The sequence below is a fragment of the Zingiber officinale genome, chromosome 5A (genome assembly GCF_018446385.1).
Source record: "Zingiber officinale cultivar Zhangliang chromosome 5A, Zo_v1.1, whole genome shotgun sequence".
NCBI lineage: Eukaryota > Viridiplantae > Streptophyta > Magnoliopsida > Zingiberales > Zingiberaceae > Zingiber > Zingiber officinale.
This window is the reverse complement of record NC_055994.1, coordinates 51961328-51988427: the sequence shown is the minus strand read 5'-3', so window position 1 is coordinate 51988427 and position 27100 is coordinate 51961328. Positions and strand designations below refer to the sequence as shown.

The following is a 27100-nucleotide window of genomic DNA, read 5'->3' as shown; positions in this document are numbered from 1 at the left end:
ATACCGCTCATTACTTATGCTTCTAAATGGGTTTAGGAGCATTGTCAACGTTACAAGAACCTATAGGGTCACACACAAATGGCAATTAGATGGAGATTAGGTTCATTTGATGAACCTAAAGGATTAGGTTCATGTGATGGACCAAATTAGATTAAGAGTAATTCAAATTGAGCTAATTGAGTTGGACTCAATTTGGTTCATGTGTTAAGTGAGTCTAATTTGGACTTAGACTCATTTAATTAATTTAATTCAATGAATAGAGATTCATTAAATTAAAATTGACTTGAACCAATGGTTAGATTAGATCAACCAAGGGAGAGAAGTGGTCAAGTTTGACTTGACTTGAGAGGAAGATGAAGAGTTAAGTTTGACTTGACTATTTGCCACCTCATTGGTGAGTTGGCATTAAGTGGGCCAATAATGATGCTCCATATCATCATGGTTGCTTAAGTGGGATGCCACCTCATGGGAATTACCAAGAGTTGTGACTCTTGGCATCCCATGGAGGTTACAAACCACCTAAAGGTGGCCGGCCGCTTTCATTCAAGGTGTAAGTTTCATTTTGTTTTAAAACCTCCATCTTCTTCCTCAAGCTCTCATCTTCTCGCCCTCTCCTCCACCATTGCTGATCCTCTAAGGTTGCTAGCACAACTTTATAGGTTCTCTCCATCTCTATTGTTCGTGTGGATACACATAGAGGGTTGTACACTTGACAACCTCGAGGTCCGATATCACTTGGACGAGCGGGATACGTGAAGGGCTTCGCATCAAGGGTAACCTTTCTTCCTTGTAGATCTAGTGTAGATCTAGGTTAGAGAAACTTGTACACGAAGTTTTATGAAATTTTTACTTCGCACGGATCCGGTGGCATGGAGTTTCTGGGTTTCCGCAACGCAAAAAGCGGTTTTTGCGGCCCGAAAAACCCAACATGAACAGGGAAATTCGCAAAAAAGGTAGATACAGAGCTACTAACAGTAGTGGAAGGGGTTGTGGAAGATAAAGAGGCAAGAGCCAGATAAAGGGATGAAAGGGGAAGATTTTGAGAAGTAGGGGCAGTGTCCATAGGGGGCGAATCCTCAGGAATGGAGGAAGATGCCTTCTTCGGAGAAAGGGCAAGAGTCAATTTACGCCTCTTTCAGACAGGGGCTCTCTCAGGAGATTTCCCCGAGGACACTGGAGAGGGGAGTTCTACAATCGTAGGGAAATCATTGAGGGTCTCCTCCGAGGCTGCAGCTTGAGAAACAGAAGCACCCTCTGTACCCGTGGGAACCTCTGCGGAAGAAGATTGAGCAGCAAGAAGTTCTTTCTCCTTTGCTTTGATTGCTTTATCTAGCACCTTTAGTTATTTCTCAATCATGGAGTCATAATAGGCCTCCACTGCACCCAACAAAAAATATCTTAGTTAGTAAAAAGGAGACTTAGATAAGTGAATAGCAACTTACTAAGGGAGCCACGGAGCTCCACCCTGGCAGGACTCAATCCAAAAAGATATAAGAGGTCATCGCGAAGCCATTTGTGAATGTATAACCGATGGCCCAATAACATCTTGGAATAAGTGGCAAAGGAGGGAAGCTTGTGCAGCTCCTTCACATTAGGCAAATTAGGAAAAGAAGATATCCAGGAATAAGACCAGAGGATGGGTTCAGGAAATTCCAGGAATAAGACCATGCCTTGATGGAGGAAGACATTTCTTCGAAAAGAATCATTTTGGGTCTAGATTGAAACAAGAAAACCCCAGGATCTGACTTCTTGGGGTAGTAAAATATGAAAAAATTCTGAGGTCGTGGAGGCAGAAGAGCATGTACAAACCACAAAGGTAACGAAAGACATTGGGAGCAAACTGTTGTAAGAGAATACTGAAATGTTGGCTTATCTCTACCAAAAAGGGAGGGATGGGAAAGTGCAAACCAGCTACTAATTGATCTTTAAAGAAAGTTACACAATTTTTAGGAGGAAGATGGGGGCGAGATTCAGAGTTAGGGATGATAATGCGAAAAGATCGAGGAATCTCATACCGGGAATAGAGAGCAGATCGATCAGATTCGCGAAAGGTAGAGCGAGTTTGTGCATATCAAGCAGCAAATGATTCTTCAGTCATGGAGAAATGTAGGAGTAAAGAAGGAAAACACTTACTGAGGTCTTTTGGGGAGAAGGCGATAGGAAGGGGTTGGAAGAAGAAGGAGACAGACAAAGGACGGAAATAAGTTAAACCGTGGCACCACAAAAACAACTTGGGGAAGAAGACGAAGGGACAATAGCATAAAGGGTTTAGGGTTTCTGTGAATATTGACTAATAATCAGCACCGTAGGATATGAAGTGCGCCCAAAAGGGGAGGCGTCGATTTGTCAGAAGAGAAAGATAACAGGGCGATGACGTCGGAGCATGTACCCGGGTGCATCAGTAGAGAAAATTGGAGAACACGTGTCATGAGCCCATACAAGAGCATTTATAATGGATATAACCGAACAAGTCATATTCGCATCGATATCATTACATATCTCGCTACTGATGCTATCTCTTTGTTGGGGAACCGATTAGAAAAATGGAAAATACTGAAGAAGATATTCAATTTCCTAGGTATGATAAATGAAGGAATGGGTGAAAGTGGAGTGTTTGAATAAATAAGGAAGCCCGTTTATTCTTATAAATCAGAAGAACCCAAGAAAATCAACTAATCTTATACAATGAATCATTCGGTTCCACATTTTGGACACGATTAGTTACATAACGTTACACTTTCTTCTCAAAACATTAAACCTTGGAATGTTAGTAGAAATTATAAACATGAGCTCTCAGACTTCTTAGAAAACTTCAACCCTGCTAAAGTTCAACCCGACCGGGTTGGAGAAGTGGAAATATTTTGCCTGGTATGGGGGTAGGATGAAAAGTCTGTCATCCAACTGAATCACCCTCCCCTCCCCATTTAGAAAAGCTAGTGCGTTCTTTTACGCCCATGCCAAAGTAGGAAGAATAGTGGTCTCATGGACAAAGGGGTGTAAACTTGTTCACGCCCCCTCAGACATATGACGGAACAATCCACTTCCTGCCTGAACCTTTTGAGCTCTGCTTCCAGAGCGTCCACCTTAGCTTGCAGACAACCTAGGTCTTGTTGCTGTCGCGATGCCAACGGGCTAGTTACATGAACCTCCTTGGTTAACGTAGATACCTCTGAAGCCTGTTGAGTCTTCAAAGCAGTCGGCTTTGTGGCTTGAAGTTCTAGATCTCGATAAACTTTGTTCCTTAGGGCCGTTTCCGACCGTGTTTGAAACTGGGTGGCCGACGGAAGTACCTACAGCTCTCGTGCCCAAGAGTTAGCTAGATCTAAAGCTTGAGCAGCTTCATCTATAATTTTTTCCCTTTCTAACAGGAATTGCTCCCAGAGAGGGGGGGGGGGGTCTAAAGCCATACTCTCAGTAGGAGGAGGGGAATAAGATGGAGAAGAACTAAGGCAAGTGAAGAAGGAAGGGAGGATCACAACCCTATTTAACTGGCCAAAAGACTCACGAGATCACTATACTGGGGTCACGGGATTGATGTGCTAGGAGTCACGAGGACTACTATAGAAAAGGTCATGAGACTACGGCAATGGCCATGGCAGAGCCATGACCAAAGATAGGCAAAGAAACAAAAATAGACTTGGGTCTAGTCAGTCGGCTACACCACCTTCGACTAGACTTGGAGGGAAGGCTAGTGATACGGGTTATGAAGAATGGATCCATTTTCTAGTAAAGGAGGAAGGAAGACTAGACGAGCAGCAATGCTCGTATAAGCATGGCGGGTAGAGACCGACCGAGCGAAAAAGGTTGATCGAGCGTTTAGGTTCGGCAGGCTGAGACAGGCCGAGTAAGAACAACTGGTCGAGCAGAAGAAGCATTTAACACCACAATAGACAAGGCACAGTATACTTGGCAGGTGAAGACTGACCGAGCGAAAGAGACCGACTAAGTATCTATATTCGGCAAGCCGAGACAGGCCGAGCAGGAAGAATTGGTCGAGCAGAAGAAGCATTTAGCACCACAGCAGACAAGGCACAATATGCTCGACATGTGGGGACCAACCGAGCGAAATAGACCGACCGAGTATCTAGGTTCGGCAGGCTGAGACAAGCCGAACCGGAACAGCCGATCGAGTAGAAGAAGCATTTAGCCCCACAGCAAACAAGGCACAGTATGCTCGGCAGGTGAAGACCGACAGAGCGAAAGAGACCGACCGAGTATCTAAGTTCGGCGTGCCGAGACAGGCTGAGCAGGAACAACTGGTCGAGCAGAAGAGGCATTTATCCCTATAGCAGACAAGGCACAGTATGCTCGGCAGGTGGAAACCGACCGAGCAAAAGAGGTCGATCGAGTGTTACACTGTTTAATTTCTCATAAACTCTGGCACATAAATTATATGGAAATACTTTGTGATTATACAAGGGCTTAACAAATTTGGCGGGAAATATCTTCTAGAAGCTTATATAGGTTTGCTAAATGACAAAGAAGGTACATCTGGGGTACGATAAAGATTCCTTAAACTATTTTCACAAGTGGTGCTTACGTCATCTCATAACCAACACCAACAAACCGCGGTCCACCTCATGACTGTGGAGGTCAAGTGAGGTGGTATAAAAAGGGGAATCCTCTTAACTGGCCAGGTATTCTCTCTCTATTCTCAAATCCTAACGGAGTTTCCTGTCTTACATTGTCTTCTCTCTCTATTCTCGTCGAAAAACTAACTTGAGCGTCGGAGGGTCTGGCCAGGGATTCCCACCCCGGTCTTAGGTCACAAACGCTTTGTTGGTTGGTCGGTCGATGTGCAGGAACGACGGAGTTATTCATCGAAGTTTCGGATCTGCGATTTATTCCTCGTTATCCTCCTCCTCAGGTTCCTCTTCAGATCTTCTTTGGTTTTCTCAGATCTGTGGAGGTTCATCCACCGAGGTTGTCACATCCTATTCACCGAAGGAGTGCGTTGCTACGTTAGATCTCTCGCTGCCTACCTTCCGCAGGGTCGTCATCAAGCACCACCCCAGCTATCCGTCTCTCTGATCTCAGACGGGATCAAATATAATTCTTTTTAGAAAATTTCTAAGAAAGAATCAACATAATTCTTTTTAGAAAAATCTCTAATTCTGTTGAGAAAAAATCTCCTTTTTTTTTCTTTCTTTCTTTTCTTTTCTCTTCCTTTTCTTTTCTTTTTCTTTTGGTTTGGTCGGCCCCTTGCTTGGGCACCAAGCAAGGCTTGGCTGAACCCTTTCTTGGGTAGGAAACAAAATCAAACGAGTGAATGTGAGGCTATGTAGAGGCTACAACAAGGACTGAGAGGAGGAATTGCTTTTTGCCTCCTGATGGACTTGAGCTTCTTGTATTCGACCCAAACACCCAACTCAAGTTCATCAATAATAACTCATACCACTAAAGAGTTATTATTGAACTACTGCACTAATCCCATATTACAATATGGGATCCTTATAATGAGTGTGTTAATCTCCCTGTATTTAAGATATCGTATGTCCGTTAATTAAATGAGTTACCAACAACTCAATTAATTAATATCTAGCTCCAAAAGTCGTACCACTCAACCTTATTATCATGTCAGACTAAGTCCATCTACAGGGTTTACATGATAATCCTTATAAGCTCCTCAAGGGGACATCATCAACCTAAATAAATAGGACACAATTTTCTTTTATAATCAACAACACACCATATAAATGGTACTATCTCCCAACTCATCGGACCGATTGATTTAACAAATAAATCTCACCGTTTGATAAGTCAAAAAAATAAATACTAAGTATATGTGCTTGTTATTATATTGGTATTAAAAGAATACACATCTATAATAACAGGGGTTCTATTCTTTTATGCAGTCAGTATAAATCAAACAACCTCAAATGGTCCTGCTCAATACGCACATAGTGTACTAGTGTAATTTTATAGTCAAGACAAACTAATACCAAATTACACTACAACCGTTCCAATGGTTTGTCCCTATCCATCTCGGTCGTGAGCTACTATTTATAATTTATAAGGAACTGATAACATGATCTTCTTGTGGCACCACACACCATGTTATGTACAATATAAATTAAATGGTCAACTGCATTAAGATATAAATAAATATAAAATGCAGACATTTGACCAAAGTGATTCTCATTTCAAAATATCTCAAAAACAGATGTTCATACAAAAGCTAGGCTTATAATATACATCCCAACAATAACTCCACCCATACATGAACATAACATTACCATCGACAACTTGCGTACATATTAATTATTTACTTAACTGCATACATGCACATATGAAATTTTATCATAAGATCCATAACATGAACAAACATTAATTCCAATCCTCATAGTAATTGTTTACAAGTTCATAAACATACATGGCATATTATCATAAAATCCATCACCTACATATTTATAAATTTTGAACCAATCTAACATACTAAGTTACCAAGAACATGATTGAATTCATAGCATACTAACCCATACAAGCCAAAATTAACTAACATACTAAATTATCAAAGACATTACTAATTTCATGGCATATTAAACCATAAAGTTCAAAATTAAACTAACATGCTAAGTTGGCTGATTTCATAACATATTAAACCATAAAAAAATCGAGATCAAACTAACCTACTAAGTTATAAAAGAAAACATGACTGATTTTATAGCATACTAAAACATATAACTGAATCTAACATACACACTAGATTATCATAACATGGTTGAGTTTATAACATCCAAAAACAAAGAACCAAAACTAACATAACATACTGAATTATGTTAAACATATTTTAATTATAACATACAAAAACATAGAACCGAAATTAGCATAACATACTAAATTATCTTAAACACAAAAGCGTAGAGCCGAAACTAACATAACATACTAAATTATCTTAAACATAGTTGAATTCATAGCATAAAAAAATATAGAACCGAAACTAACATAAAACTATCTTAAACTGGTTGAATTCGTAGCATAGAAAGACATAGACATGAAACTAACATAACATACTAAATTATCTTAAACATGGTTAAATTTGTAACATACAAAAAATATAGAACCAAAATTAACACAACATACTAAATTATCTTAAACATGGTTGAATTCATAGCATACAAAAGCATAGAACCGAAACTAACATAACATACTAAATTATCTTAAACATTGTTGAATTTGAAGCATACAAAACATAGAATCGAAACGAATACAACATACTAAATTATCTTAAACAAGGTTGAATTCATTGTTAGTTAGAGCCCTAGAGCCAATCATTTGATGATTGTTGTATGGACTTGTTGTATCATATTCTTGTAAATAAATAAAGGCATTTATTTTTGGTTATTATACTTACTTGTATTGGTGCCAAATAACTAAGTATAATAGCATCCTTGAGTAGAAGGTTCTTACCTATATCATTCGATTGGTTGAATCGATAGTGAGATGATATAGGGAACACTACTCTTAATCATTCCTAGTCGAGTATTAACATTCAGGGACAATGTTAATGCGACGAGACTAGCATGTAGGTCAACTCGATAACTTGATCACACAAGTCAAGGATATAGAGATATCAAGTTGACACAAGGGTATGCATTGGAGAATGTATACTGAATGACCCGCCATGAGAAAGTATCATGGATCGTTATATGACTGTCATATACTTTCTCATGTGGCTATTAGTATGACTACTAGTCCTTGGACCTGAAGTCACCATGGTTCCCTACATAAAGAGTTACATACTTTGGCTTCGTCAAACGTTACCCGTAACTGGGTGGACTATAAAGGTGATTACTGGGTATGTAACAAATTATGCGAAGGGATGTAAGTGATATAGATGGGATCTATGTTGGATCGAGACGCGCTAGAGGGGGGGGGGTGAATAGCGCTCGTGGCTAAATTTTACGTTTATCGGAATCGTGAAAATATCGGAGTTAAAACACGCAGCGGAAAGTAAACAAACACACAAAGAGACAAGCTTTTTACTTCGTTCGGAGCCTAAGGCGACTCCTACTCGAAGGCCCGCGATCCTTGATCGCTTCCAGTGGGCAACAACTATAATCACGATAGAAATTACAAATTACACTGAAAGTATTGAAGTAAACTTGTACCGACAACTTAAGAAAGAAGAAGATTGAAGCTCCGGGTCGTCGGAATGTCACAGCAGCACTTCGGAATGACTTTGTTAGCAGCACGTTGAAGAAGGAAAGCTCAGATCTTGATTCCTTGAGATGCTGGTCGAAACCCCCTTATAAAGGGTGTTCAAGGCGCCTCCATGCTGCCTAGTCTTCCGCGTGGATCAGATCTGAACTGGTCGAACTTCATCCCTTGGAGGCGCCTTATACCCTGCTCAAGGAGCCTTCCAAGGCACCTTATACTCCCTTCAAGGTGCCTTCGATGAACTTTCGCAGCCAGCTCATCTTTTGCACCCGAGGCGCCTCCAAGCTCCATGGAGGCGCCTCGGACACTGTTCATCCGAGGCTTTAGGTTGCTCCTTTGCACCTGCAAGATATGTTAGTCCCAAACAATATCCTGTAACACAAAGTTAGCACAATAAACATGATAAATGAAGTATAGACAGTCTCCGGACTGTCCGAGTCTGACTTCGGGTTTCCGACCGGAAACCCTAGGTCGACCCGACACCTACTGTTCCCTCTACGGGGAACGCGTCCTCACCTACTCCACTCAGGAGATTTACCTGTTGCCAGTCGATCCTCCAGATCGACTGGACTTTTGCTCAGCACTCGATGCTTCCGGACTTTTTGCTGGACATCCGCTTTCCCGGCTAGTCCAGTCTTTCACCTAGTTTGCGACACCAGGACTTTCCACCTAGGGTTACCGCCCCCTAGGACTTTTGCCTGAAGACATCGACCTACCAAGACTTTCCGCATAGGGTTACCACCCCCTATGACCTAGGGTTACCACTCCCTAGGGTTTCACCTTTTCCTAACTTTCCTGAAATTCTTAAGTAGACTTGTTAGACTACAAAACATCTTAACTTTGAATTCTTTGCCATTATCAAAACACGAGTTCGATCGTCGGATGCTTCCCGCACCAACAATCTCCCCCTTTTTGATTATGACAACTCAAATTCAAAGTTAAGTTAATAAACGAATAGATAGACATTTTTAGCACAGGCAAATCTGCTAAGTATAGATGAACAAGGTAACTAAAGCAAGTTTGCCCTATATGCTCCCCCTTAACTTTTGCTCCCCCTTAACTTTTGCCTCCCTAATTTTTTAATTTTAACTTGAATTTATGTTTTACATATTTACTTTTGCTACTCTCCCCCTTTGCCATAACTCAAAAATGGGCAATTATAGATATTTGATTGAGTTGTCCACAATTAAGGTCAACAGTTTAGCTATGTTCAATAGGGTGTGAAAGTTAAGGTCAATTGGAACTTAGCTTAAGTTTGAGGATAAGGTTATTTATTTATTTAAGTTTAGTTGGTCCTTAGGTCCAAGCATAAGTTATTTTTACTAGATTGATTTACTAGGTATCAGAGCCATAAAGAACAAAATATGCTTAAAAAAAATGAGTGTTCTTTACCAACTGTCTAACCTTTAGTTACTTGCTGATTGTCTACAGGACAGTAGCTTTCACTAGGTTAGTCAAGTTAAATTATTTTGGTCCAGATAGACTTGACTAGAGCTGGAGAATTTAACTTGATTAATGTTTATTGCATATTTAACGCTCAAACTCATATTGATGCACAAATATAAGCATTCTTGAGTCCAGGCTATACCCTATGCATCTCACGCCGTTCTATGTTTGTCAATCACAATCAAGGTAAACCTAGGTGCTTGTGAGATGCTCTGGCTTAATTCTAGGGGAACATGATATCTAGGGGGAAAACCTAGGTTAATTCCAGAATTTTAAAATCTAGGAAAAAATTGGAGTTTTGAAAACTGTTTTTTCTAGAATTTGAAAAAATAATAGAAATAACACCTAAACTGAGTAATAATAAGTCTAATCAATTTAAAACATCCAAGATATACATCAAAAGCTGAGTAATAGAAAGATCCTAGATGTCAATAATATGACAAGGCAAGTGAAAAGATAGAATCAAGCAGGTGGATCGTCGGCTGGAGGATCGGCTAGGTGCTGCTCAGGTGGCGGCTGAGGCTGTCCCTGTCGGCGAAGCTCCCCTCGAAGAGATGCGAATCCAGCAACTATCTCAGATCGCATAGTCCGAAGAAAACGATGACTGTCTAACACAGCTCGTCGCGTCTGTGTGGACTGGATCTCAAGTCGAGTGAGTCTATCCTCGACAGAGAGTGGTGCTGAAGATGACGACCCGGCTGAGGAGGAGGGTCCGGCGGAGGTGGAAGGATCTACGAAGAAGTCCTCTGCCAGAAAATCTGGCCACTCCTCATCTGCATCAGGTGCGCCCTCGGCCTCTGGAGCACCAGGGGCAGCAGCTGGTGGTGGTCGGCCCTTCCAGGCCAGAATCCCCTCGGCAGTGATCTCTGCCCCTGCTAATCTAAGGTTACGCTGACCGACCTCATCATAGAGGGTAAGTGGGATGAGAACCCCTCTAGTAATGTCTATCCTAGAGATGGAGAATATCTGGGTCAGGATATGACAATAAGGCATATGAATTACTCCAGATGTGACTGTGTTAGATGCAAGGATAATATTATGAAACATATGGAGGGCTATGTCTATATCCAGGTGCTGGGTGAGGGCGTACAAGAAAAACGAGTGGGACGGTCGCATCGTCGAGACATCCCGAGTTGATAAGGGTAGAATACAGGCTGTCAGGACTCTGTACATAGCATAATCCTGAACTCGAAGAAGAGTGAATCTGAACTCAGTCAGGCCTAAGGGTCTCTCCTCCCTATAGAAATTCATGTAAATGTCGTCTAATGTAACGTGGGAATAGGGGGCACCAAAAGGTAGGGGCCTACTCGGATAACATAAAAATGTACACCCTAATCTCTAGGCTGGTGCGAAGTAGTGATGGAGTGAACTGAATGTCAGTACCTCCTACCCTGGTGGTATAAGTTCTATCATCAACCTTTTCAAGGTTATGATAGAACTGGGCACATAGGTCTTGATTGACAGTCGTGGTGCAATCAACCAGTTTATCTAAATGATAATGGGTTATCATTTGGATAGTGGGTTGACAATTTTGTGACAAAAACTCCCTACCAATATATCTAGGTTTGATTGACTCAAAGGTAAACCTAGAGAAATCTATCCTATGTTGTTCCGAGGGGAATCTCGGGTCCGTGGAAGGGGCCCTTGCTGGTGTGGTATCCACAATACGACGCTTCCTATTTTTGACATAATGCAAGAAAAATTGCAAAATTAGCAAGAATATAGGATTTAAGCAATTGAAGAAGGATTTAGATTGTACCTAGGAGGCATAGCTAGGAATGAAAGGGAAGAAAAGAGGTAGAAGGCGCCTTGGTTGGGAAGAATCCGAAGTAATCGTCGGCTTGCGGCGAAACACGAACGGAAGCAACAATGCTTCTGTTCGTGACAAAAGAAAGATTTTAAGGCGCCTCCTAATCCCTTTAGGGCGCCTTAAGGGCTTCTTAAGGCGCCTTAAGTGGGCGGCGGGAAATTTCCCGCCGCTGATTGAGGGCGCCTCCTCTTAGATGGAGGCGCCTTCGGATTCTACGTGTCCAATTTTTTTTTTTTTTAACAAATTTCTTATAGATTAGTTTTTAAAATAATTTTGTAATTTAAGTTTTTAAAATAATTTTGAAATTTAAGTTTAAAATCATTTTGAAATCTAAGTTTTTGAAATTTAAGTTTTAAAATAATTTTGAAATTTAAGTTTTTGAAATAATTTTGAAAGTTAAGTTTTTGAAATAATTTTGAAATATAAGTTTTTAAAATAATTTTGAAATTTAAGTTTTTTTAAAAATAATTTTGAAATTTAAGTTTAAAATAATTTTGAAATTTAAGTTTAAAATAATTTTGAAATTTAAGTTTTTGAAATAATTTTGAAAGTTAAGTTTAAAATAATTTTGAAATTTAAGTTTAAAATTTTGAAAGTTAAGTTTAAAATAATTTTGAAATTTAAGTTTAAAATAATTTTGAAAGTTAAGTTTAAAATAATTTTGAAAGTTAACTTTTTTTTTAAAAATAATTTTGAAATTTAAGTTTTTGAAATAATTTTGAAATTTAAGTATTTGAAATAATTTTTGAAAGTTAAGTTTAAAATAATTTTGAAATTTAAGTTTAAAATAATTTTGAAATTTAAGTTTAAAATAATTTTGAAATTTAAGTTTTTGAAATAATTTTGAAAGTTAAGTTTAAAATAATTTTGAAATTTAAGTTTAAAATAATTTTGAAAGTTAAGTTTAAAATAATTTTGAAAGTTAAGTTTAAAATAATTTTGAAAGTTAAGTTTAAAATAATTTTGAAAGTTAAGTTTTTTTTTTTTTAAAATAATTTTGAAATTTAAGTTTTTGAAATAATTTTGAAATTTAAGTTTTTGAAATAATTTTTGAAAGTTAAGTTTAAAATAATTTTGAAATTTAAGTTTGAAATTTAAGTTTTTTGAAATAATTTTGAAATTTAAGTTTAAAATAATTTTGAAATTTAAGTTTGAAATTTATGTTTTTTGAAATAATTTTGAAATTTAAGTTTAAAATAATTTTGAAATTTAAGTTTTTTGAAAGAATTTTGAAATTTAAGTTTAAAATAATTTTGAAATTTAAGTTTTAAAATAATTTAAATTAATTATCAGTTTGGTTTTAATTACTTAGTCATCTCACCCAATCTAAATTCTCAATCAGGGAATCCTATAATTATTGTGAGATGAATTGAGGTTCAATTTAAGGGTTTGGTTTAGTCTTGTGTTAGATTCAGATTTAACAATTGTTGGATACCTATAATTTAAGGGTTTTGATACCAATTGTTGGATCGAGACGCGCTAAAGGGGGGGGGGGGTGAATAGCGCTAGTGGCTAAATTTTACGTTTATCGGAATCGTGAAAATATCGGAGTTAAAACACGCAGCGAAAAGTAAACAAACACACAAAGAGACAAGCTTTTTACTTCGTTCGGAGCCTAAGGCGACTCCTACTCGAAGGCCCGCGATCCTTGATCGCTTCCGGTGGGCAACAACTATAATTACGATAGAAATTACAAATTACACTGAAAGTATTGAAGTAAACTTGTACCGACAACTTAAGAAAGAAGAAGATTGAAGCTCCGGGTCGTCGGAATGTCGCAGCAGCACTTCGGAATGACTTTGTTAGCAGCACGTTGAAGAAGGAAAGCTCAGATCTTGATTCCTTGAGATGCTGGTCGAAACCCCCTTATAAAGGGTGCTCAAGGCGCCTTGAAGGCTGTTCAAGGCACCTCCATGCTGCCTAGTCTTCCGCGTGGATCAGATCTGAACTGGTCAAACTTCATCCCTTGGAGGCGCCTTATACCCTGCTCAAGGCGCCTTCCAAGGCGCCTTATACTCCCTTCAAGGCGCCTTCGATGAACTTTATCAGCCAGCTCAGCTTTTGCACCCGAGGCGCCTCCAAGCTCCATGGAGGTGCCTCGGACACTGTTCATCCGAGGCTTTAGGTTGCTCCTTTGCACCTGCAAGATATGTTAGTCCCAAACAATATCCTGAAACACAAAGTTAGCACAATAAACATGATAAATGAAGTATAGACAGTCTCCGGACTGTCCGAGTCTGACTTTGGGTTTCCGACCGGAAATCCTAGGTCGACCCGACGCCTACTGTTCCCTCTACGGGGAACGCGTCCTCACCTACTCCACTCAGGAGATTTACCTGTTGCCAGTCGATCTTCCAGATCGACTGGACTTTTGCTCAGCACTCGATGCTTCCGAACTTTCTGCTGGACATCCGCTTTCCCGGCTAGTCCAGTCTTTCACCTGGTTCGCGACACCAGGACTTTCCACCTAGGGTTACCGCCCCCTAGGACTTTTGCCTGAAGACATCGACCTACCAAGACTTTCCGCATAGGGTTACCACCCCCTATGACCTAGGGTTACCACTCCCTAGGGTTTCACCTTTTGCCAAACCGCAGCTAGGACTTTCCTGAAATTCTTAAGTAGACTTGTTAGACTACAAAACATCTTAACTTTGAATTCTTTGCCATTATCAAAACACGAGTTCGAACGTCGGATGCTTCCGGCACCAACAATCTATCCCTCCTATATGACGGGAGAGACATTGATATTCTTGATAGAGTAAGACCACTAAGTGCATGGCCATGCCCAAATGAGTCAATATGAGATGTTGAGCTCATTTGATTGAGTGAGTCTACTTGGAGTTCAAGATTTAGATTGATTAGAGGATGACACGGTCTATGCTTTACATTGATCAATCTAGATGTCAAGGATAGAAGGACACTTGTCATATATTATGAAGAGTCACAATTAGTAGTCACAAGGTGATGTTGGATCTTAACATTCTTATAACTTGGGTAGTAATGATGTGTTGCTAGATACCGCTCATTACTTATGCTGCTAAATGGGTTTAGGAGCATTGCCAACGTTATAAGAACCTATAGGGTCACACACAAAGGGCAATTAGATTGAGATTAGGTTCATTTGATGAACCTAAAGGATTAGGTTCATGTGATGAACCAAATTGTATTAAGAGTAATCCAAATTAGGCTAATTGAGTTGGACTCAATTTGGTTCATGTATTAGATGAGTCTAATTTGGACTTAGACTCATTGAATTAGTTTAATTCAATGAATAGAGATTCATTAAATTAAAATTGACTTAAACCAATGGTTAGATTAGATCAACCAAGGGAGAGAAGTGGTCAAGTTTGACTTGACTTGAGAGGAAGATGAAGGGTCAAGTTTGACTTGACCATTTGCCACCTCATTGGTGAGTTGGCATTTAGTGGCTAATGATGATGTGCCATATCATCAAGGCTAGCACATGTGTGTGCCACCTCATGAGGGAGATCAAGAGTTGTGACTCTTGAAATCCCATGGAGTATATAAACTTTTTCTTGAAAAGTGGTCAGCTACTTGTGATTATTGTGGGAGTTTCATTTGTGTTGTGAAACCTCCTTCTTCTTCGTCAAGCTCTCAACCTCTCTCCCTCTCCTCCATTGGACAAACCTTACAAGGTGCTAGAACACCTTTGTGTTAGGTTTCTCCATCTTTTGCTTGTGTGGATACACATAGAGGAGTATCTACTTTGATACTCTCGAGATCCGGCGAACCTTGGACGAGCGGGATTACGCGAAGGGCTTCGCATCAAGGGTAACCTCTTTTCTTTTGTAGATCTAGTGTAGATCTAGGAGTAGAAAACATGTATATGAAATTTTAAACTTCACACGGATCCGGTGGCATGGGGATTTCGGGGTTTTCGCAATGCAAAAAGCGATTTTTGCGGCCCGAAAAACCCAATAGTGGTATCAGAGCCACGTGCGAAGCGTATACATGTTTTATTTTGATTTTTATGAAATTATATAGATCTGTAACTTTCTGTAAATTTATGATTTTTAAAGATTTTATCAGTATTTTTCTCGTAGAAGCGAAGCACAAGTGTTTAGACACTTGTAGGCTTCGACTACCGAGAAAATATTTCCGAAACGGCAAGGTTTCACCCCAAATCATTTTGGGATAGTGGACTAAGGTGCTATAGGATCGCTTAGGAACACTCGCTATGGTTATATCGCGGTAGGGGTGCTGCCCCTGACCCCGCAAGGGGCTTCGTTTTGCGATTGCGCCCGAAAATCGCTAAACGGGACCGCCGGGAATTTTTACTCATAAAAATTGTAAAAATTGTAAGAAAAATTAAAAAAATTTATAAAAATTACATAATTTAGAATTATGTATTATTTTGTGATGGTCATGGCCCAAAAGACCCAATTAGATTAGAAATTTGTGTTGTAATTCATATTATGGTCTGCGTGTCATTTTCTGTGATGTGCGTGTTGTATATGATACGCGATCTGCGCGTTGTGCCTTTCCTATTTTTATATTCCTGTTGTAAATAGTTTAGACTCAAATGTAACTCAAGTTTCACCTTTGTAATGTACAAATTGGAGCGGTGGAAGATCCACTCGAGACGGAGTTACGAGGAGGGCGCGAGCAACACAAGGTGGTCAAAAGAAGGAGCTTGAGAAGCTGTTGACCTTAGGTTGACCATCCGATCTTCTCATTGGCTTGAGAAGATTGTAGTTGGGCCATGACTAATCACAAAATATTTTATTAATTGCTTGTGTGTGTATATGTGATGCATTCTAGAATAGTAATTAATTAGCGCCTTAACGATTAGATTAGATCTAAATCACGTACATGATGAGCCTTAACGATTAGATTAGATCTAAATCGAGTATATGATACGCATCGTCGATTATATTAGATCTCAATCGCGTCAACTCAAAAATGCCTACCATGCCGTGATACCTATCATTACCTCGATCACATGTTGTTGTTGAATCTGCCAAAGCAGAGCAACACATATTATCTTAGTAGGGTACGGAGGGACAATCTTGGTCCCGCCTATCAATGCATGGGTGAGTACAACTCAATTAGATTGAGTAACTAGTTAACTTAATTGGATCGAGTTTAACTATAGGTATTTTCCAATGGTTGGTAGATAGGTCAAAATCACGTTTATATTAACTCTTGGGCGTATTAGCCAAAGCTAACTCGAGTTTTAATATAAATGCAGATCTTGATCCTATAAACAAGGGTTGCATAGAGATGTAATTAGTAATTAGTTACCTACCGATCATACTAAGTCTTGGGCAATTTAGCCAAAGCTAACTCAGGGCATAGTATGATGTGGATCTTGTCCCACATGAATTATAAAATTCAGTGGGAGCATCATTTAATTAAAGGCATAATTAGATGATTAATAGAATATGATATTTATTTATTTTCTGCAATTTCTGTTGTAGATTGCCATGAGGTCAAATACGAACTCTTTCTCCCAGCGTTCTGTCCTTAAGAAGGACAAGCTCAACGGAGCTAATTTCCTGGATTGGTACAGGAATCTGAGAATTATTCTCACACAAGAACGTAAACTGTACGTTCTGGAGCAGCCCATTCCGGAGGCACCTCCTACCACTGCCACGCGAGCTGACCGAGATGCTTACAAGAAGCATCAAGATGACGCATTAGATGTGTCTTGTCTCATGCTTACAACCATGAACTCTGAGCTTCAGAAGCAACAGGTGTTGATGGGTGCTTATGATATGGTTGAACATCTTCGTCAACTATATCAAGGACAAGCAGGGCACTGGAAGAGGAACTACACAGGATACTTGGAAGATCTTAAGAAGAAGATAAATAAGATTTCTACTTTAGGTATACATGTTATAGAAGTCAACCTCTCTATTTCTTCATCGTGGGTATTAGATATCAGATGTGATTCTCACATTTGTACTAATGTACAAGCGCTGAGAAATAGTAGAGCATTGACGAAGGGCGAGATAGACCTACGAGTAGGCAATGGAGCATGGGTTGCTACTGTTGTTGTAGGAACTTACTATCTATCTCTACCCTCTGGGCTTGTACTAGAATTAGATGAATGTTGTTATGTGCTTGCCTTGACTAAGAACATAATTTCAGTTTCTTGTTTGGACAAGAAAGGTTTTTCATTTATAATAAAGAATAAATGTTGTTAAGTTTATTTAAATGATATGTTCTATTGTAGTGCACCTCTGATGAACGGACTCTATATTCTAGACTTTGAGAACCCTATCTATAACATAAGTACAAAGAGGTTCAAGTCAAATGACATGAACCAAACCTATCTCTGGCACTGTCGCTTAGGTCATATAAATAACAAACGTTTATCCCAACTCCATAAAGATGGTTTGCTGGACTCATTTGATTTTGAATCATATGAGACATGCGAGTCATGCCTTCTAGGCAAGATGACCAAGACTCCCTTTAGTGGACACAGTGAGAGAGCGACTGACTTGTTAGGTCTTATACATAGTGATGTATGTGGCCCTTTCAATGTCACTGCTAGAGGAGGTTATAGGTACTTCATTACATTTATTGATGACTTCAGTAGATATGGTTATGTGTACTTGATGACACATAAGTCAGAATCCTTTGAAAAGTTCAAAGAATTCAAGAATGAAGTTAAAAATTAGCTTGGCAAAAGTATTAAGATACTTCGATCAGATCGAGGTGGTGAATACCTTAGCCATGAGTTTCGTGACTATCTAGCTGAGTGTGGGATTCTATCTCAACTCACTCCTCCTGGAACACCACAGTGGAATAGTGTATCCAAAAGGAGGAATCATACCTTATTAGATATGGTACGATCTATGATGAGTCACACAGATCTTCCTATATATCTTTGGGGCTATGCTCTAGACACAGCAACCTTCATTCTCAATCGAGTTCCATCCAAGGCTGTAATAAAGACACCATATAGAATATGGACTGGGAGAGATGCCCAGGTGTCTTTTATGAAGATTTGGGGTTGTGTGGCTTACGTTAGACGTCAAGTCTCAGACAAATTGGGACCCAAATCCAACAATTGCTATTTCATTGGATATCCTAAGGAAACGAAGGGATATTACTTCTACATTCCCAGTCAACACAAGATAGTTGTGGCTAAGACTAGGTTTTTCTAGAAAGGGATTTTGTTTCTAGAAAGACTAGTGGGAGTATGTTCGATCTTGAAGAAGTTCAAGATGTGGACCATAACACTAAAACCTCGATGGAAGTTGAACTGGAACCACAAGTGTTGTGGATGATGTTGTTCCACAAGGAGTTGAGGAACCACAACCTGTTCAAGTAGACCTACCTCTTCGCAGATCTGATAGGGTACGTCGTCAGCCTAAGAGATACTCATTTCTCTTGTCTGACCATGATGACGTTGTGCTCATTGAGGATGAGCCTACCTCCTATCAGGTAGCTGTGATGAGTCCAGATTCTGAGAAATGGCTAGAGGCCATGAGATCCGAGATGGAATCCATGTACACTAACCAAGTATGGACTTTGGTTGATCCACCTGAAGGGGTCAAACCCATTGGGTGTAAGTGGGTCTTTAAGAGAAAGACTAACATGGATGGACTTATTTATAAGGGTCGCTTGGTAGCTAAAGGTTTTAAGCAAATTCATGGTATTGACTATGATGAAACCTTTTCTCCAGTAGCGAAGTTTAAGTCCATTCGGATCATGCTTGCTATTGCAGCGTACCACGATTATGAGATCTGACAGATGGATATCAAAATCATGTTTCTGAATGGAAACCTGCTCGAGGATGTGTACATGACACAACCTGAGGGTTTTGTAGATCCATAGCATACTGACAGAGTATGCAAGCTGCATAGGTCCATTTATGGACTAAAGCAAGCTTCTCGGAGCTGGAATCTTTGATTCGATGATGCAATCAAACAGTTTGGTTTCATCAAGAATGAAGATGAACCTTGTGTCTACAAGAAGGTTGTAGGGAACACAGTTGTCTTCCTTATATTGTATGTGGATGACAAACTAATCATTAGGAAGGACATCCCTTTGCTGCAGTCTGTCAAGACTTGGCTAGGGACTTGTTTCTTAATGAAGGACTTAGGTGAAGCATCCAACATTCTAGGCATACAGATCTATAGAGATAGATCTAAGAGATTGCTTTGCCTAAGTTAGAGTACATACATTGACAAGGTATTACTTCGGTTTGCCATGCAGAACTCCAAGAAGGGATTTCTGCCGATGTCACATGGTGTGAGTCTTTCGAAGACTTAAGGTCCCTCTTCTAGAGAGGAGAGAGACCGCATGGATCAGATCCCTTATGCTTCAGCCATAGGATCTATCATGTACGCCATGCTATGTACTCATCCTGATGTCTCATATGCTTTGAGCATGATGAGCAAATACCAATCAGATCCAGGTTAAAGTCACTATATAGCAGTCAAGAATATTCTTGAGTACTTGAGAAGGAATAAAGAATATTTCTTGATATATGGAGGCGATGATGAGTTAGCTGTAAAGGGTTACAGTGATGCTAGCTTCTAAACTGATCAAGATGATTATCGACCGCACTCAGGGTTCGTATTTTGCATAAATGGTGGTGCTGTGAGCTGGAAGAGTTAGAAGCAGGGCACAGTAGCTGATTCTACAATAGAGGTCGAGTATATTGTTGCATCAGAAGCAGCAAAGGAGGCAGTTTGGATTCGCAGGTTCATTACCGAGCTTGGGGTGGTTCCTAGAATAGCTGATCCCATAGAGCTCTATTGTGACAACAATGGAGTAATAACACAGGCTAAGGAACCTCGCTAACACCAGCGGACCAAACACATACTACGACGCTCCCATCTCATTCGAGAGATTATCGAGAGAGGAGATGTGAAGATTTGTAGAGTATCCACAGAGGTAAACATCGCATATCCCTTGACCAAGGCTTTGGCACAGAGAAAGAATTATGGTCACACTAGGTCATTAGGACTTAGAGCCTACACTAATTGGCACTAGTGCTAGTGGGAGATTATTAGTAAGAGCCCTAGAGCCAATCATTTGATGATTGTTGTATGAACTCGTTGTATCATATTCTTGTATATAAATAAAGTTATTTGTTTTTAGTTATTATACTTATTTGTATTGGTGCTAAATAACTAAGTATAATAGCATCCTTGAGTAGAAGGTTCTTACCTATATCAATCAATTGGTTGAATCGATAGTGAGATGATATAGGGAACACTACTCTTAATAATTACTAGTCGAGTATTAACATTTAGGCACAATGTTAATGCGATGAGACTAGCATGTAGGTCAACTCGATGACTTGATCTCACAAGTCATGGATATAGAGATATCAAGTTGACACATGGGTATGCATTGGAGAATGTATACTGAATGACCCGCCATGAGAAAGTATCATGGATCATTATATGAGTGTCATATATTTTCTCATGTGGCTATTAGTATGACTACTAGTCCTTGGACGTGAAGTCACCATGGTTCCCTACATAAAGAGTTACATACTTTGGTTTCGTCAAACGTCACCCGTAACTGGGTGGACTATAAAGGCGATTATTGGGTATGTAACAAATTATGTGAAGGGATGTGAGTGATGTAGATGGGATCTATCCCTCCTATATGACTGGAGAGACATCGATATTCTTGATAGAGTGAGACCACTAAGTGCATGGCCATGCCCAAATGAGTCAATATGAGATGTTGAGCTCATTTGATTGAGTGAGTCTACTTGGAGTTCAAGATTTAGATTGATTAGAGGATGACACGGTCTATGCCTCACATTGATCAATCTAGATGTCAAGGATAGAAGGACACTTGTCATATGTTGTGAAGAGTCATAATTAGTAGTCACAAGGTGATGTTGGATCTTAACATTCTTATAACTTGGGTAGTAATGATGTGTTGCTAGATACCGCTCATTACTGATGTTTCTAAATGGGTTTAGGAGCATTGCCAACGTTATAAGAACCTATAGGGTCACACACAAAGGGCAATTAGATGGAGATTAGGTTCATTTGATGAACCTAAAGGATTAGGTTCATGTGATGAACCAAATTGGATTAAGAGTAATCCAAATTAGGCTAATTGAGTTGGACTCAATTTGGTTCATGTATTAAATGAGTCTAATTTGGATTTAGACTCATTGAATTAATTTAATTCAATGAATAGAGATTCATTAAATTAAAATTGACTTAAACCAATGGTTAGATTATATCAACCAAGGGAGAGAAGTGGTCAATTTTGACTTGACTTGAGAGGAAGATGAAGGGTCAAGTTTGACTTGACCATTTGCCACCTCATTGGTGAGTTGGCATTAAGTGGCTATTGATGATGTGCCACATCATCAAGGCTAGCACATGTGTGTGCCACCTCATGAGGGAGATCAAGAGTTGTGACTCTTGAAATCCCATGGAGTATATAAACTTTTTCTTGAAAAGTGGCCGGCTACTTGTGATTATTGTGGGAGTTTTATTTGTGTTGTGAAACCTCCTTCTTCTTCCTCAAGCTCTCAACCTCTCTCCCTCTCCTCCTTTGGTCGAACCTTACAAGGTGCTAGCACACCTTTGTGTTAGGTTTCTCCATCTCTTGCTTGTGTGGATACACATAGAGGAGTATCTACTTTGATACTCTCGAGATCTGGCGAACCTTGGACGAGCGGGATTATGCGAAGGGCTTCGCATCAAGGGTAACCTCTTTTCTTTTGTAGATCTAGTGTAGATCTAGGAGTAGAAAACACGTATATGAAATTTTAAACTTCGCACGGATCCGGTGGCATTGGGATTTTAGGGTTTCTGCAACGCAAAAAGCGGTTTTTGCGGCACGAAAAACCCAACATTCATAGCATACAAAAACATAGAACAAAAACTAATATAAGATTATCTTAAACAAGGTTGAATTTGTAGCATACAAAAACATAGAACCGAAACTAACATAACATACTAAATTATCTTAAAGATGGCTTAATTCATAGCATACAAAAACATAAAACTGAAACCAACATAACATACTAAATTATCTTAAACATGGTTGAATTCGTAGTATACAAAAGCATAGAACTGAAACTAACATAACATTATCTTAAACATGGTTGAATTCATAGCATACAAAAGCATTGGGCTGAAACTATCATAATATACTAAATTATCTTAAACATGGTTGAATGCATACAAAATCATAGATCCAAAACTAATAGAATATTATCTTAAACATGGTTGAGTTTACCATACCTAAACATCATTATATGAACAGAATATTGCATTAAATAGTTTAGAACATGCCTTTGATTCTTTGCTACCAAACTCCCTCTTCTTCTCCTTTCTTGCGGGACTCAAGGCTAGGGTGGCGGAAATTCTAGCTTTCTCCTTCTAGCTCCTCCCTCTCTCCCAAATCCCATAGGGGTACACCAAGTCTAGAACCAATAATTGAATGGTTCAACAAAAAATATTCGATCATATAAATTTATATAACTATTCAAATTTTATGTAATATTTGAATGGTTCAACAATAAATACTAAATCATATAAATTTTCATATACATACTCGAATTTCACGTACCTCAAGAAAATTTTATTCATAATTCGTATATGTATACAATTTTTACATATTTGGAATTGAATGCTTAATCACCTAATATTTATATAAATTTTATATACTTTTGGATTTAGGGAGTTATATAAATTTTATACACCCATTGAGTGATTCAACACCAATTATTAAATTATATAAATTTTATACACATTCAAAATTTATTCTTAAATTTCCTAAACGTAGGTGTCGTTAGATTTAAATCATATAATCAATAATTATTGTTAGTAAAGATAAATATTTAAATTAGATGTAACTTACTCTAATTATGCATGAAGTCAGTAGGGATTGGTTTCGGACACTACATTTATGTCCTCCGAAGTGGGCATAGGTTGCTCTCTATTCCTTCTCTGATTCATCATCACTTGATCCCACCAAACAATAGTATAATCAGTGAATTCAACTAGCTTAACCTGTTAGTTAGAGCCCTAGAGCCAATCATTTGATGATTGTATGGACTCATGTATATCATATTCATGTATATATATTAAGGCATTTGGTTTTTGGTTATTATGCTTATTTGTATTAGTGCCAGATAAAATAAGTATAGTAACGTCCTAGAGTAGAAAGGTTCTTACCTATATCAATCGATTGGTTGAATCGATAGTGAGATGATATAGGGAACACTACTCTAAATCATTCCTAGTCGAGTATTAACATTCAGGGACAATGTTAATACAATAAGACTAGCATGTAGGTCAGCTCGATGACTTGATCTCACAAGTCATGAATATAGAGATATCAAGCTGACACATGGGTATGCATTAGAGAATGTATACTGAATGACCCGCCATGAGAAAGTATCATGGATCGTTATATGAGTGTCATATACTTTCTCATGTGGCTATTAGTATGACTATTAGTCCTTTGACCTGAAGTCACCATGAATCCCTCCATAAGGAGTTATGTACTTTGGTTTCGTCAAACGTCACCCGTAACAGGGTGGACTATAAAGGCGATTACTGGGTATGTAATAAATTATGCAGAGGGATGTGAGTGATGTAGATGGGATCTATCCCTCCCATATAACGGGAGCGACATCAATATTCTTGATAGAGTTAGACCACGAAGTGCATGGCCATGCCTAAATGAGTCAACATGAGATGTTGAGCTCATTTGATCGAGTGAGTCTACTTGGAGTTCAAGATTTAGATTGATTAGAGGATGACACAGTCTATGCCTCACATTGATCAATCTAGATGTCAAGGATAGAAGGACATTTGTCACATATTTTGTGAGGAGTCACAATTGGTAGTCACAAGGTGATGTCGGATCTCGACATTCTTGTAACTTGGGTAGTAATGATGTGTTGCTAGATACCGCTCATTACTTATGCTCCTAAATGGGTTTAGGGCATTGCCAACGTTACAAGAACCTATAGCACTACAACAAAATCGCTCATAGACATCGGTTTTCCACCGGTGTCTATTTGATTTTCGACCGATGTCTATGAAGCCGATGTTAAAAGTCTGTCATTTTAGACATCGTGTTAAAACCGGTGTAGTATCACTTAACGACACCGGTCTTCGAATCGGTTATTAACCGGTGTAGTATCACTTAATGACACCGTTTCATCAACGGTGTAAAACCGATGTAATATTACTTTATAACACCGGTTTTACATCGGTGGAAAACCGATGTAATATGTATATATTTTAACAGCACAGATTTGATTTTAAAACTGACAATAACAAAAAAAATACACAAATATTCACAAATTGTACAAATATTCTTCATTCAATAATATCCATAAAATACACAAATATTCACAAATTATATAAATATTCTTCTTACAACAATATCCATAAAATACCCAAACATTCTTTTTACATCAAAAGCGATACATGTGACAACACAAGGGACACCATTGACGCAATACCTGAAGAACAAGTGATACACTGCATGCAAAATAGCCGAATAGCATAAGAGCAGAGCCTTTAAGCCAGGCATCGCCTTTCTCAGGACTTTCGAAATGAAGTTGGATCATAGGTGAAGTATCAAAGGCCCCCAACAAAATGACCTTTCCAAAATGTGAATATCAGGGAACCAGTGATGTAGAAGATGGCCCCTGCAAGCTTGGCCCTCCCTCTTACAGTCTTCAAGTTGAGCTTTTCCATCTTGAGCAAAAAAAGACCAAATATAGAATGATATTTGAATGAACTAAATTCACTGTAAAATTACTTGGAATTAATATCTGAATCAACCTCAGTACAATTGCCAATAAGAAAGTAAAAGCAGGAATGACATTGCCCAAGGCACTGGCAACAGTTGGAGAAATGAGATGGAGTCCAACGTAGTATACATTTTGCTGAATTGTTATACCCAACATAGCAAGAATGAATATTTTTAGCATGACACCAAATGAGAAGCTGGGTCTTCGATTCCTACAACCATGAGATGAGTTTAAAAACATTCAATTTGTAATCATATATCTTATTCTCAACAATTCTAATGAGACATGCTCCTTGAACCTTTCGGGCACATAAGCAAGAGGAGCCAAGATGAGCATGGCAATAAGGTGCCTGTACACTACGAAGACAAGTGCACTTAGTCCTTGTCCTAATGCAAGCTTGCCGAGGATGCTGGATCCAGCATACGCGAACTGGGACACAATCATATAGAAGTATGGAGCACATGCTTTCACAGAGGCCATGATCTCCTCACCAAATTGTTTGTGACAATTTTTATTGTCCTTGGTTCTTTATAAAGGAAGAAAATCATATTGATTCTGTCAAACAAACAAGTCTAAGATAGACAAATGCTTTGAAAGCTAGGAATAGAAAAAAGATGAGAGAAAAGCAGGCAAACAAGTGCCAACAAGCTACATCAGACTCCTCTAACTGTTGTATCATTTTCTCCAGCAAACAGACAAATAAATCATCTTGTCGACAAGATGAAGACGACTAGGGAGAAAAGCAGGCAAACAAGTGCACTTTATTCTCGTCGACTAGGGTTTCTGGAATTGAACAAGAAGAAGAAATCAGGCATACCTTTGCTATCAATCTCGTCGACATGGCTCTCCTGACCTTTGATTTTGATGCTGAACCATTTTTTGATGAAGGCCTTAGACCATGATGAGATTATACTATGTATAGCCAGCCGTGGTTATATTTCTTCAAATTTATTAACATATAAAGCAGTGGTATTCAAATTGTTCACACATGATATCTTCTATCCAGCCCTGCTAGACACGCAAGTCATATATAAAAATTCAAAGAAGATAAAAATTCAATCTAGCTATATCTTCTATCTAGCTTCACTTTTAAGAATTTAGTAGCTGATAGTTTCTCATATAAAAAAAATGGAGGATGAGCATATCAGCTCCCACATTCATGAACCTCGTTCAACCATGAAGCAGCATGATGTTTCCTTTTTGAGTCATATCCATGCAGTAAGTATGCATGTCATTTCTGAAAAAGAGAATTTAACACTTCCTGTAACAAACATAGGGAAGCAATTAGATGCTACGCAAGTACCATCAGTGAACTCTATGAATGCTGGTCACAATTCTGACCTAAATGAAGATGACCACTACTGTCGTGGGGGTTTGGAACCTAGAAACATTGCTGATGAAGCTGATGCATTTGATGTAGGTTTCAATAATCCACCTTCACGTCCTTTCCAAGGTTACCAATCTACAAGTCATCCCAGGGAGCAGTTAGAGTTCCTGAACTGATTATCTAAATCTGATGATTTCCCCTGGCTCTCAATATTTAATAAATCATGCGTGCTTGCTTGCAGCTCAAGAATCCATTGCTAAAAGAGTTGATAACATGATTGAGGGAGAGATGGTCTCACATTCTGAGAAGTCTTTATTATCTGCAAAACCACCATGCCAAAGTAATGAAACTATCAAAGATGATTTCATGCAGTTTGAAAAAAATAAACAATTGGTTAGTACACCTAGTCAAGCTAATAAATTGGAATCTGCCTCCATTCCACATGGATCAGAGACTGTTAAATTTTCTCAGGATATCCATATTTCAACTAATCGGGCTATACATGACCAGCATGAATTTGTCTTCAATCCTATCCTTCATGTAGGACCTGTTCAACATGATGGTATCGCTGATGAAAAATGCTATAAACAAGGGAAGATGGTTCAGAAGCCTGAGTTTCAAA

General features: G+C 38.8%; 1 protein-coding gene across 1 annotated transcript; it reads right to left on the bottom strand.

Moving 5' to 3' along the window:
- Positions 1–24975: 24975 nt before the first annotated feature.
- On the bottom strand, positions 24976–25631 carry LOC121979564 (WAT1-related protein At5g07050-like). Its single transcript, XM_042531560.1, has 3 exons — positions 25450–25631; positions 25191–25362; positions 24976–25095 (listed from the first exon to the last, which is right to left on the bottom strand). Exons 1-3 carry the CDS (start codon positions 25629–25631, stop codon positions 24976–24978), a joined length of 474 nt encoding a protein of 157 aa, XP_042387494.1.
- Positions 25632–27100: the final 1469 nt, after the last annotated feature.